Source organism: Danio rerio, chromosome 5 (assembly GCF_052040795.2).
Source record: "Danio rerio strain M-AB ecotype USA chromosome 5, GRCz13ab, whole genome shotgun sequence".
Classification (NCBI taxonomy): Eukaryota; Metazoa; Chordata; class Actinopteri; order Cypriniformes; family Danionidae; genus Danio; species Danio rerio.
In genome coordinates, this window is record NC_141025.1 from 79,664,318 (window position 1) to 79,677,500 (window position 13,183).

Genomic DNA, 13,183 nt, shown 5'->3' on the forward strand with positions numbered 1-13,183 from the left:
TCCAACTGCTCGTTAACGCAAATCTCTAATCAGCCAATCACATGGCAGCAGCTCACCACATTTAGGCATGTGGAAATGATGAAGGTGATCTGCTGGAGTTCAAAGCGAGCATCAGAATGGGGAAGAAAGGGGATTTAAGAGACTTTGAAATTGGGGGACAAGTAAATAGAGCTGTAAACTTTTCGATTCTGGGTGAAAAATCGAATCTGTTGGAAAGACGTCCAATAGTTATAGTTAATAGGTACCAAAAAAGTCCACAGAAGGGGGGGTAATCACCAGAATAGGGAAGTCCCAGAGTAAAGTGAGAAAATATGATACACCGGTGTTTTGGAATATGGAAAAACTGACTGTACACTGCTTTAAAATGATTTGTTTTTGTGTTATTTATACTTGTCACTTTCTGTTTATGTAAAGCAGTGGTCCCCAACCTTTTTCTAACTGTGGACCGGTCAACGCTTGACAATTTTACTGCAGACCAGGGGGGTTGAAATAATAATAATAATAATAATAATAATAATAAAGGCGAATCCACTGTGTACTCTTGTGGAACTTTATTAGCACATTGCTCCAACATTACAATGCTATTATAACATTAGGAAGTAATAACTTTATTAACACATTGCTCCAACAATATAACATATTATAACATCACAAACTGTCCGTAGCGCTAAATCAGTGTGAGCCCTGAGCTTGTTTCTTTGCAACGAGATGGTCCCATCTGGGGGTAATGGCAGAAGAAAGACTGCCGGAAAGCGCGCGTGCACGTCTAGAATGTCAGAACAGCCAATCAGAACAGTCAGACGCATTCACGTCCGTGCGGTTTACGAGAATAAAAGCCTTTGAATATTTTCCCAGACACATTAAGCTGCTAGAAATTAGTCAGATCACGTTTATATGTTCATCTTAATGCCAACCGTGTAATTAAATATCGATAAGATGCTTATGATGAATCGTTGTTTGTTTATCTTCAAGCTTTGCGTGTGCCCGTGAAACAGCCGTGAGCGCCAGTACACACCCATATCATGAACATCTCGACATGCGAAAGTGTTTCTCTATATGTTTTCATTGAAGTTGTTCACAATACTGATCATCCACAAAGTTTGTGATGTAGTCAAATGTTTACAAATACAAGCGCAGCCATTTAGAGCTCATATCTGGGTAATGGTGTCAGAATTACCGCTATTTTGGAGTGGATGTGTGAATGCTCTGTTCCGGAAAAACTCTGTAACGTCCTCGCCTGTACGAACAGCGCTTTTTGTTCTGAAAATTTAAAAACGTCCATTTCCCGCTAACATTTAAGCGCTGTTAAGCACGTTCCTTACTCAAACATTTTTTTTTTGCTTGTTCAAACTACTTCTTAATTTAAAATGAGCTGAATCAACACAATTATTGAGATTTCATTGGGTCAACTTGATATTTTGTTATGTTCAATCCATACATAAATTTGTTAAAAGTCTTAAGTTAACTTTATAAATTTGTGTTGGGACAACATGAATGAATTGTGTGGAACCCTGCATTTTTTACAGTGTTGAACAGCGCTGATTAGCCAATGTTCTGAAAATTTTCCATATTTTTACCGGTATCACTGTGTGAAAGGGGCTATTGACACCTGAAGTGTGTGGCTTGTGTCCAGTCTCCTCCTTTGCCTCGTTTTGGTGGCTGTCACTGCAGAAAACCCCGCTTCACACAGATAGCATGTTGGACATGGCAACAGGGTTTTCAGTGCTGTGTTAGCGATCTCTGGGTATTCTGCCATGACTTTAATCCAGAACGCCGGCAGAGTTGTTGTCTCGAACACTGTTTTAAGGCCGCCGTCATTTGCGGTCTTCTTCTTGCACGGACATGCTGGATTCAGCTGGTTTGTTGACAAATGGGTCACGTATCCATTCCTTGGCTGTTTGTGGGTCCTTTAAGGTTGGGAAGTAGCGCTCAAACTCCTTTAACACTGAAGATTGGTGATTGTGCACCAGCTTGGTGAGGCTCGGTCTCAAACTGAATCCCCGCTAATGTTTGAAACATGTCCAATACGCCTCTGTTCACGTGGCGTCCCCACAAATCCAGTTTGGCTTTAAATGCAGCTACTTTATCTGCCAACTTAAAGATAATTAATTCTTGTGCGGCCCGGTACTGATTAATCCAGGCCCGGGGTTGGGGACCACTGATATAAGAGCACTTTGCATTGCCACTGTGTATGAAATGTGCTATATAAATAAACTTGCCTTATGTAATCCAGATGACATATTCCCTGTATAATCCTGAATGGTGTTTGTTTGTGTGTTTGTATTTGTGTGTGTGTGTGTGTGTGTGTGCAGGTTTTCAGCAGTGGAGGCTCCTGTGCAGCCGTTCTCTCTGACCTCCACACCCAAACCCACAGCAGAGTCCAGCGCCCCCACAACAGCAGCGCTCAAACCCTCCACTCATGCAGGTACACACTCACACCACCGCTGTCACAACACACACTGACATGAAAATGCATGCACATTATTGTCTATTAAAAATCTAAGGGTGATGATGATGATGATGGTGGTGAGTGGGCTTGACAAACCACCTCTCTTTCATCTCTCTGACACTTTAACCAACACTTGTGCACCAGTTTTGCACATTCGCACCAGACGCTTTCCATAAAAAAACATTGTGCATTTCTGAGTGTCCCTCACACGGGTGAGTGGGCTTTGCAAACCACCCTGAGAAACACTCTTCTCTCCATATGCACCAGACACTTCACTGATTTATGGTTTATTCACAGGTAAACATTACTTTCCTATTGAGTCCTTGTGAGATGGAGTTTAATCTGGCCAGGACTCAATAGGAAAGCAATGTTTACCTGTGAATGAACCATACATCATGTTGCACTACCTGTTTTCTTCATCCTTAAATGCCTCTTTTGCACAATACCTCAGAGAAAATTGTTCTGTCTTATGTAAAAGGTCTGGTATAGTCTGTCCTAGGTTATGTGTATAGTTCAGCATTACCGCTGCAGTTTATTAGTCATGTATAGGATTAAAATGGCTCCTGCGTCCAGTGTGTTCATATTTATGATCATGTTTACTTATGTAGCACCGTGGTCCTGTGAGACATATTTAAGGCTCAACTTGAACTTGATGATGACGATTTTCGTGTGTGTTGTGTTTCAGTGTTGTCTCGGGTCAGTGTTCCTCCAGCCGCTCCTGCGTCCAGCACTCCATCTGCACAGGTACAGCACTGATCCATAATCAGCTGCTCTGCGTGCGTGCGTTTGTGTGTATAGTGAGATATAAAAACGATCCACTTGTGTTGATATTTTAATGCTCCTCACTAATTAAATGTGCTTCTAAATTGTCCAGTACATATTTATTAGTATGTAATGATATGAAGTTGTTTCTATATGGGTTTAGGTTAGGGATAGGGCTAGGCCACCGACACTATTATTAACTTAACAATGGAAAACAATGGAAGTCTATGTGTGTGTGTGTGTGTGTGTGTGTGTGTGTGGCAGGTTTAGCTATACTTATGAGGGCTCAATTGTCCTCATATATTGTTAGAAATAAAATCGACCAACTAGTGTGTGTGTGTGTGTGTGTGTGTGTGTGACATATCACGAATGTGTATACTGATGTCATGTTTATGACACGGGTATTACAGGAGAAGGTGAATTACGAGGACATTGCTGATGTCCCCTTTTCTCAAAAATCATATAAATCGTACTGAAATTTTTTTTATTAATCAATTATTTTAATTATTTCTGAAAGTAAAACTGCAGTCTCCAGTGAAGTGTAGGGTTTTAGGTTAGAGCAGGGGTCACTAAACTTGTTCCCGGAGGGCCGGTGTCCTGCAGGTTTTAGCTCCAACCCTAATCAAACACACCTGAACAAGCTGATTAAGCTCTTATGCTGTGTTCACACCAGACGCGGAACGCGCGGATAAATCACACTACTCGCGCGTAAATTGCCACGTGGACATTTGAGGTTACTCACTTAATTCGCGCGTCAAATCTGCTTCATTTGCGTATCAGATTCACTTTAAAACAGATGCTGGTTCGCGGGTTCGTTTGATGGGCAGGGCATCTGTCTGCCCGGTGACTCTAGCTTCGTTGCTAAATGGCTAACATGGATTTTATGAAGAAAATAACAGTGTTTGTGTTTTATGAAGGCTGTGAAAACAGCGTTGATACGTTTAGGGCCGTGTCTGAGTCTGAACCTGGAGGATGGAGGCTTTTAGCGGTGCTTCTGACTGAGCCAAACCCAGTTTGATGACTTGTTGTCTGTGTCACCTGGAGGATTTCCCCTGGGACACCACCACTACGTCACAATTACGCCCACCCCCCACAAGAGCAAGCTTCTGATTGGTTAACGAATGTCTGCTGAAGTTCAGACTTTCGAACTCAAGCGAAACGCGCAAAACACTCAATTCGCGCCGCACCATTCGCACTGCGCGTATCGCGCCATTCGCTCCGCACCGCGCGTATCGCGCCATTCGCTCCGCACCGCGCGTATCGCGCCATTCGCATCACACCGCGCGTATCGCGCTATTCGCACTGCGCCATTTGCGCAATTCGCATCATTCGAGCGTATTGCGTCGCAGGATGTCTATTCGGGCGTTTGCATTGACTTAACATGTCAATCACTCGTGTTTGACGCGCGTCTGATCTGATGCGTCTGATGTGACCGCAGCATTACTACTTGAAACATCCAGGCAGGTTTGTTGAGGCAAGTTGGAGCTAAACCCTGCAGGGACACCGGCCCTCTAGGACCGACATTGGTGACCAATGGGTTAGAGCGATAGGGATAAGGCGATAGAAAATACAGTTTTTACAGTATAAAGCGGTGAAATCCTATGGAATGTCCCTGCAATTCATAAAAACGTGTGTGTGTGTGTTTCCGTCAGCCTGTGTCTGTGAAGGCGCTGGAGAAGCAGCTGCAGCAGAAGAAGGACTCGGACCCGGTCATGACTGGAATCCTGGAAGAGGTAAAACTCCATCCACACACACACTAGGGTTGTCACGATACTGAAATTCAGTATCAATCAACACAGCAATTTTAAAAACATCAATTCAAAAGCTGCGATTCATCAGCGGATAGCTTGTATGTCATCTTACAGACACACCAGCTGATCGACGTGACTTTAAAACGCTCCAGTGTCCCTGTATCTTTAGTTACACTCAGTAAACAGCGGTGAGTTTGGTGAACTGATGACCTTCACGGCCAATCACAGTCTTTTCTGTTGAGCACATGAACACATTGGCCAATCAGCGCTGTTCAACTCTGTAAAAAATGCAGGATTCCACACAATTCATTCATGTTGTCCCAACACAAATTTATAAAGTTAACTTAACACTTTTAACAAATTTATGTATGGATTGAACATAACAAAATATCAAGTTGACCCAATGAAATCTCAATAATTGTGTTGATTCAGCTCATTTTAAATCAAGAAGTAGTTTTAACAAGCAAAAAAAAAATGTTTGAGTAAGGAACGTGCTTAACAGCGCTTAAATGTTAGCGGGAAATGGACGTTTTTAAAATTTGAGTATTGATTAGACTGAATTCCAGTATCATGACAACCCTAACACACACACACACACACCCATCTCCCCCAAACCCCCCTGTAATTCGCACTTTTGTGCACCAAAAAAAAAAACTATTTATATAAATGATTTGATTGACCTGTATCTTCTCTCTCCTGCGTGTGATGAGGGTGAATCTGCAATCAATTTGCATTTCTCTGTCTTCAGATCGGACTCTTCCAGAAGGAGCTGGAGGATCTGAAGAGCCGCTGCAGGAACGCAGACTTCAGGGTGGGCAGCACTGACGACATGAGGGACCTGCGGAAAGAGTCGGAGAACCTGAACACGTTCACACTGGAGATTAAAGACACCACTGAGGTACAACACACACACACTGACAACAGAGATGAGTGTGTGTTAAAGGGACGCTCCACTTTTATTGTAAATATTCATATTTTGCTGCTCCACTAAATATTTTTTTAATCCATTCAGCTGATCTATCCCTCTATCGGGAGCACTTTTAGCTTAGCTTAGCATAGATCATGGAATCAGATTAGACCGTTAGCATCTCACTTGAAAATGACCAGGGTTTTGATGGTTTTCCTATTTAAATCTCGACCTTTATGTTGTATATCGTGTACTGAGACCAACAGAAAATTAAAATCACTAGTGTTGTCTCAATAATGGGGTTTCTAATTTTGATATGATACCTTGAAAAATAATACCACAGGGGAAATACCCATTACATTAAAAGTGTTCAACTTTAGAAAGATAAACAAAGGCTAGAAAATCAGAATGAGGCATTTGTCCAGTCTTATTGCCTGATTAAAACAAAATAGTTATTTTAATATTACCATTAATTAATGTTATTTAGCAGATCAGAGCTTACGTGGACATGCATCAATTTTAATTAACCGATTCTAAAACGTATGAACGCTTGAGCAGATCTATTGCATATTACTTGTTAGTGGTAGATGCATCAGTATTTATATGCTAACCATATTTTTCTGCATTAATTTCATATATACACTCTCGTTTATCTGCTTGCTATAGAGCTCTATTTGTTTGCATTGACCTGCTCGCTCAGCTTAGCTTAGCATAGATCATGGAATCAGATTAGACCGTTAGCATCCCACTCAAAAATGACCATAGTTTTGATAACTCTCCTATTTAAAGCCCGACCCCTTATATTGTGTACTAAGACTGACGGAAAATGGAAAGTTATTTTCTCGGCTGATATAGCTGCACCATGTTATCATTCTGGAGGAATAATAAAGGAGTTTTGCTGCCATACACAATGATATTACTCAGTGCATGAAAATAGTCCCCAGTTAACAGCGATGTGACAGCATGTTAAAATAAATAAATTGCATATTCCACAAGTCAAAAAACACATGCGCTACAGGAGAATTGATTAACTAAATTGGCCGTAGTGTATGAGTGTGTGTGAATGGGTGTTTCCCAGTACTGGGTTGCAGTTAGAAGGGCATCTGCTGTATAAAACGTATGCCAGAATAGTTGGTGGTTCATTCCACTGGGGCGACCCCTGGTAAATAAAGAGACTAAGCCAAAGGAAAATTAATGAATAAACAGCAGCCATATACTTTAAAAACCATTACATTTTCATACCACGCTAAACCTTGAAACTGGTTATCGTCCCATGCCTAGTGTGTTTATTAACGTTGTTGATGTGTGTGTGTGTGTGTGTGTGTCAGTCTCTGCATGGAGACATCAGTGCACTGAAGACCAGCCTGCTGGAGGGTTTCGCCGGGGCTGAGGAGGCGCGATCTCAGAGCGAACTCAACCAGGATAAAGATTACCTGCAGCTGCTCTACAAGAAACCCTTGGACCCACGTCGGGACGAGCAGCTCAAGGTCTCACACAGCATGCAATAATTCATTCATATTAAATATGTCCTTAATGCAGCCAGGACATTTTTCTCAGTATTTCTTGGGATATGTTTTTATATATTTAAATAAGTAATATTTGCTTATATTTTCTCATGCATTTCTGTAGATTCTTAATGTTATCGTTGTTGTTGTTGTCAATATTTTAAGGTCACGTGTGGTTGTGTAAGCATTTCACTGCATGTCATTCTGTGTATGTTAGGGGTGCAATGGTTCAATCTACTCTCGGTTCAGTATGTATCACAGTTTTAAGGTCACGGCTTTGGTACGATTTGTGCTATGCTTCGAAAAAAAAATGCTTACAGAACAATTCAAAGAACAATAAACATATATATTGGGTAACAAACACCTGACAGCGCAGCAGCTTCACACCTATGACTAGATTTGAATGTTTAATTAAATAAAAGTAGGGCATTTTGAAAATTGTGTGTTTAAATAAATTGCTTACGAAAATAAAGCGAAAATAAGCTTCATTTCCCCTTTTTCTATTTTACATCTCGACTCAAAAGTCTCAATTATGCAGATAATAATCATGTCAACACATCTTAAAGTATTGATCCCTTCTGTTTACATTATGCTTGCATTACCAAGGCACCAATGCATGTTTATTTATAATTTCTATATGATTTAATTATGATTCCAGAGAGCTTCGTTACACGTATCAGCTCCATCGTAGTGAATGAAGCTTAAGCAAAGAGAGAGCGTTCGGCTCTTCTCTCTTAATTCAGTGGGAACAGTCAGTCGAGAAGAAAACTGTTAATAGCAGACGGCGAATAAACGGAGTGAGTAGCGGGAGTGATCAGGTGCAGAGGAGCACTCAGCGGAATTGGGACCTGCTGTATTTGGCCTTACCTGCGCATTTGCGCTTTATCTTCATTTATTTTTTAAAATATTTTCTTAATATAATCTTATTTCTTTTAGATCAGTTTTGAATGCAATAAAGGAAAAAAAATAAATGTGAAATATGCTATTATTACTCAGAGTTTCCTTCTTTCTAGTCCAAATAGATAAAAACTCTTAAATCAGGAAGCATTTTCAGGACAAGCAAAACATATAGTCTTGTCTTCAGACATAAAGAGTTGAAATAAAGTGAGTTTTCCTTAAATTAAAGCCACTCGCCAGATTATTTAGCTTGTTTTAAGTTTTCCGGTAAGGTGTATACATTTTCTTTATCTGTGTAAGTGTATCTGTTCCCAGATTGAGTCAGGAGTCATGTATTAGTGTGACGTTAAGTGTTTCTGTGATGACATATGTGTGTTTGTGTAACAGGAGATCCGCCGCTTGTACCAGTACGTGAAGTTCGCTATGGAGGACGTGAATGATGTGCTGGACGTGGAGTGGGAAAAACACTTGGAGAAGAAGAAGAAGCAGCGGTGAGCTGATCTGGTGTTTGCTTTTATTAGCGTGTTTCCATCTGTCCATTACCCTTTAATTTGTGCAAGTTATAGGGGAACTACTATGGAAAATTCACTTTGATAAGGCGTTTAACCCCAGGTGTGTGTGTGTGTGTGTCAGCAGTGTGTGAGTATGCCCAGCAGCCTCTGATGCTCAACATAGTGTTTCCTACAATCAGACTTGATGAATGAAACACTGTGATTGACATTCCCCCTTTGTACGTGTCATCAGAGGGGGAAAGCCCCGCCCACTAGTGCCCATCTCTCCATCTCATTAGCATCTCCAGCAGCCCTGAGTGAGAAGCAGCCGTCGGTCCATTAGCCATTAGAGTGTTTGAGCTGCTGGAGATAACGTCAGCATAGACTAAGAGGATTATAGATGTGGAGTTCTAGATGAAGCACAGATGGATATTCAGGAGTGTGACATAATCATGACTAAGTTTGTAACGTAAACGCTGCATTTGTCCCGCAGGCACATGATCGTCCCGCAGCGAGAGGCTCTGTTCGCAGCGCTGGCCAATAATCTGGACATCATCAACCAGCAGAAGCAGCGTCTGGACCGTCTGACCTCTGACCTCCACACACTGCGGCTCTACAGAGGATCTGCACTGTGGAGCCTCAGCAGCCGAACGCCATCCACTCCCACTGAGCAGAGGTCAGTGTGCACCAATCAGCACCCTCGGAAACAGACATTTATTAACATTTTTAACAATGCATTTCAGCTTAAATGCTATCTTCAGGGCATAAAAGCTGGTGCTGGGCAGAAATTAATTGCATCCAAAGTAAAAAAAAAATGTTATGACTTAATATATGTGTGTACCGTCTATTTATTTATTATTTATCTTTAAATACACATGCATGTAATTTCAGAAAATGTTTATTTATATTTAGATATACAATATATAATACAAATTATGTATACATTTAAATATGTATGTAACGAAATATTTTGTTTCTATCACTTATACATCATAAATAAATAAATATAAATATAATATACACACTTATATTTGGTCAAAACAAGCTTTTAGTTTGTATACGGCTAATCTTTGCCCAGCACTAATGAAGACACATCACACAAAGACATTTTTAAAACAGCTCAGCATTTATTAACGCATAATATGCACTTGTAATTCATGTTTTCAGTGTGGACAGTGAGCTGGAGAGTCTGAAGGACGCCCTCCTGAAGGCCAGTCTGGAGACGAGCCCTAAAGCTCCTGCTAAATCTCCAGGTTAGAGATTCATGAGTTACGGTAGTGAAGAAGAGCTGCTGTTTGTGAACGTGCATGTGTGTGCACTCATGCATTGTGTGTATGTTTCTGCTTGTGCTTTTATGTGTGTTTGCATGTGTGTTTATGAACTTGTGTATGTGTGCGTGTGTTTGTGTTTGTGTGTGTGTTTGTGTGTGGGTACACCTGTGCTTTTGTGTGTGTGTGTGCGTGTGCACATGCACTGTGTGTGTGTACCTGTGCTTTTGTGTGTTTGTGTGTGGGTACACCTGTGCTTTTTATGTGTGTGTGTGTGTGTGTGTGTGTGCGCGCGCGAGCATGCACTGTGTGTATGTACCTGTGCTTTTATGTGTGTATGCATGTGTGTGTATGCGCGCGTGTGTGTGTGTGTGTGTACATGTTTGTGCTTATACGTGTGTATGCATTGTGTGTGTGTGTGTGTGTGTGTGTGTGTGTGTGTGTGTGCGCGTGTGTGTGCACACATGCACTGTGTGTGTGTACCTGTGCTTTTGTGTGTTTGTGTGTGGGTACACCTGTGCTTTTTTTTATGTGTGTGTGTGTGTGTGTGTGCGCGCGCATGCACTGTGTGTGTGTACCTGTGCTTTTATGTGTGTATGCATGTGTGTGTATGCGTGTGTGTGTATGCATGTGTGTACATGTTTGTGCTTATACGTGTGTATGCATGCATGCATTGTGTGTGTGTGTGTGTGTGTGTGTGTGTGTGTGTGTACCTGTTTGTGCTTTTATGTGTGTATGCATGCGTGTTTGTAAATGTGCATGCATTGTGTGTGTGTGTGTGTGTGTGTGTGTGTGTGTGTGTGTACATGTTTGTGCTTATACGTGTGTATGCATGCATGCATTGTGTGTGTGTGTGTGTGTGTGTGTGTGTGTACCTGTTTGTGCTTTTATGTGTGTATGCATGCGTGTTTGTAAATGTGCATTCATTGTGTGTGTGTGTGTGTGTGTGTGTGTGTGTACCTGTTTGGGCTTATGTGTGTATGCATGCGTGTTTGTAAATGTGCATGCATGCATTGTGTGTGTGTAAGTGTGTGTGTGTGTACCTGTCTGTGCTTATGTTTGTATGCATGTGTGTTTGTGAATCCGCAGGTGTGCATATGTGGATGTTTGTCTTTCAGTGCGTGTGTGTTTGTGTATGCGTACTTGTTTGTGTTCATGTGCGTACATGTTTGTGTACATTTGTGAGCGTGTGTGTTTGTAAACATGTATATGTGTGTGAACATATGTGTGTTTGTGTGCATGCGTACGTTTGTTCATGTGCATACATTTTTGTGTAAACGTGTTCATGCATACGTGTGTGTGCGCGTGCGTCCTTGTGTGTATTTGTGTGTGTTTATATGTTTGTTTGTTGAATTGTTTAATTTTGTGTGTGTGTGTGTGTGTGTGTGTGTGTGTGCGCAGCTAAAATGACTCCAGTCAAACAGTCTCAGCTGAGGAACTTCCTGTCTAAGCGTCAGACTCCACCGGTGCGCTCCACTGCTCCAGGTAGGACACACACACACACACACACACACACACACACACACACACACACACCTGTGCTCCTGAAGTGAAGTCCTAAATGTTTTCATTTCTAACACAACTGTACAGTCATCATATGCTGTGTAATAATGTTTCTGACTAGTCTCTCTCTCTCTCTGTGTCAGCGAACCTCTCTCGCTCGGCCTTCCTCTCTCCTCAGTTCTACGAGGATCTGGATGACGTGAGCTCCAGCTCGTCTCTGTCTCAGCCTGTGGAGGATCCTGAGGACAGTCTGGCGGTGGCAGAGGAAGAGGACGAGCCCCTGCCGGTCCAGCTGCTGGCTCCGGCCATCCCCAGACACCCTGCAGTGGTGCGGACGCCCTCCATCCAGCCGGGCTTCAATGTGCAGAGCAGCCCCTTCAGCAGGGTGCAGAGCGGCCCTATAAACACCATCAGCACCGGTCAGTCTCCGTCAAACAGGAGCATTTATACTATAAAAATCAATTTAATAAGGTGTTTAAAGGGTGTGAATATCTCCACCCTTTAATGATCAACATGACTTAAGTGTGTTTGTTAGAATCAGCCTTGCTGAATGACACACTGATTGACATTCTCCCTTTGTACGCATCATCAGCAGGGGAAAGCCCCGCCCACTAGTGCCCCTCTCTCCATCTCATTAGCATAAACAGCAGCCCTGAGTGAGAAGCAGCCGTCTGTCCTAGTTAGACGTTCGTGTTTGAGCTGCTGTTGATTGTGTTTCAGTGCCGAAGATCAACATGGACAGTGCAGACAGCACAGCGTTAGCCACTAAAACGGTCAAACACGGAGCTCCGCCCTCAGAGAAGACCACGCCCACAACAATCCCCGCCTCTCAGGCTGCAGCAAGAGCTGCCCTCAGCAGACACATGAGCAGCCAGAAACCAGGTACACACACACACACACACACACACACACAAACACACACACACACACACACACACACACACACACACACACACACACACACACACTTAGGGCTGTGCGGTTTAATCAATTTTATTTCACTGTCATTCATTCATTCACTTCAGCTTAGTCCCTTTATTAATCAGGGGTCTCCACAGTGGAATGAACCGCCAACTATTCCAGCATATATTTTACACAGCAGATGCCCTTTTAGCTGTAACCCAGTACTGGGAAACACCCATACACACTCATTCACACACACACACACACTCATACACTACGGCCAGTTTAGTTGATCACTACCCCTATAGCGCATGTGTTTGGACTGTGGGGGAAACCGGAGCACCCGGAGGAAACCCACACCAACACGGGGAGAACATGCAAACTCCACACAGAAACACCAACTGACCCAGCTGGGACTCGAACCAGCGACCTTCTTGCTGTGAGGCGAGAGTGCTAACCACTGAGCCACTGTGCCGCCCTTTATTATTTATATGCATATTTATAAACCATAATGTTTTTACACTTACTATCACATGTGAGTAACAGGGAAATAAGCTTGAATATATAAATATAAATAAGTACGCTTTAAGGAAAATATCTCCGTCAATCTCAGCTGCAGTGTGTGTTCTGAACACCAGGAGGCGACACGCACCAAACATCAGAATTGCTGCACATACATTGATGCAAACAGTTGGATTGTTTTACTATAAATTAGTGATTTTTTTTCAGCTACACTGCATCAAATTG

General features: G+C 42.3%; 1 protein-coding gene across 2 annotated transcripts in view; it reads left to right on the forward strand.

Moving 5' to 3' along the window:
- The window catches only part of nup214 (nucleoporin 214), a 46,778-nt gene that overhangs the window by 10,094 nt on the left and 23,501 nt on the right, over positions 1 to 13,183 (forward strand). For both annotated transcript variants that reach the window (XM_087254686.1, XM_087254687.1), the window contains exons 13-23: positions 2,313 to 2,425; positions 3,135 to 3,193; positions 4,864 to 4,944; positions 5,711 to 5,860; positions 7,198 to 7,356; positions 8,659 to 8,762; positions 9,256 to 9,438; positions 9,930 to 10,015; positions 11,432 to 11,515; positions 11,677 to 11,952; positions 12,254 to 12,415. In XM_087254686.1, the coding sequence (XP_087110812.1) occupies positions 2,313 to 2,425; positions 3,135 to 3,193; positions 4,864 to 4,944; positions 5,711 to 5,860; positions 7,198 to 7,356; positions 8,659 to 8,762; positions 9,256 to 9,438; positions 9,930 to 10,015; positions 11,432 to 11,515; positions 11,677 to 11,952; positions 12,254 to 12,415 (1,457 nt within the window). The remainder of the gene's footprint in view (positions 1 to 2,312; positions 2,426 to 3,134; positions 3,194 to 4,863; positions 4,945 to 5,710; positions 5,861 to 7,197; positions 7,357 to 8,658; positions 8,763 to 9,255; positions 9,439 to 9,929; positions 10,016 to 11,431; positions 11,516 to 11,676; positions 11,953 to 12,253; positions 12,416 to 13,183) is intronic.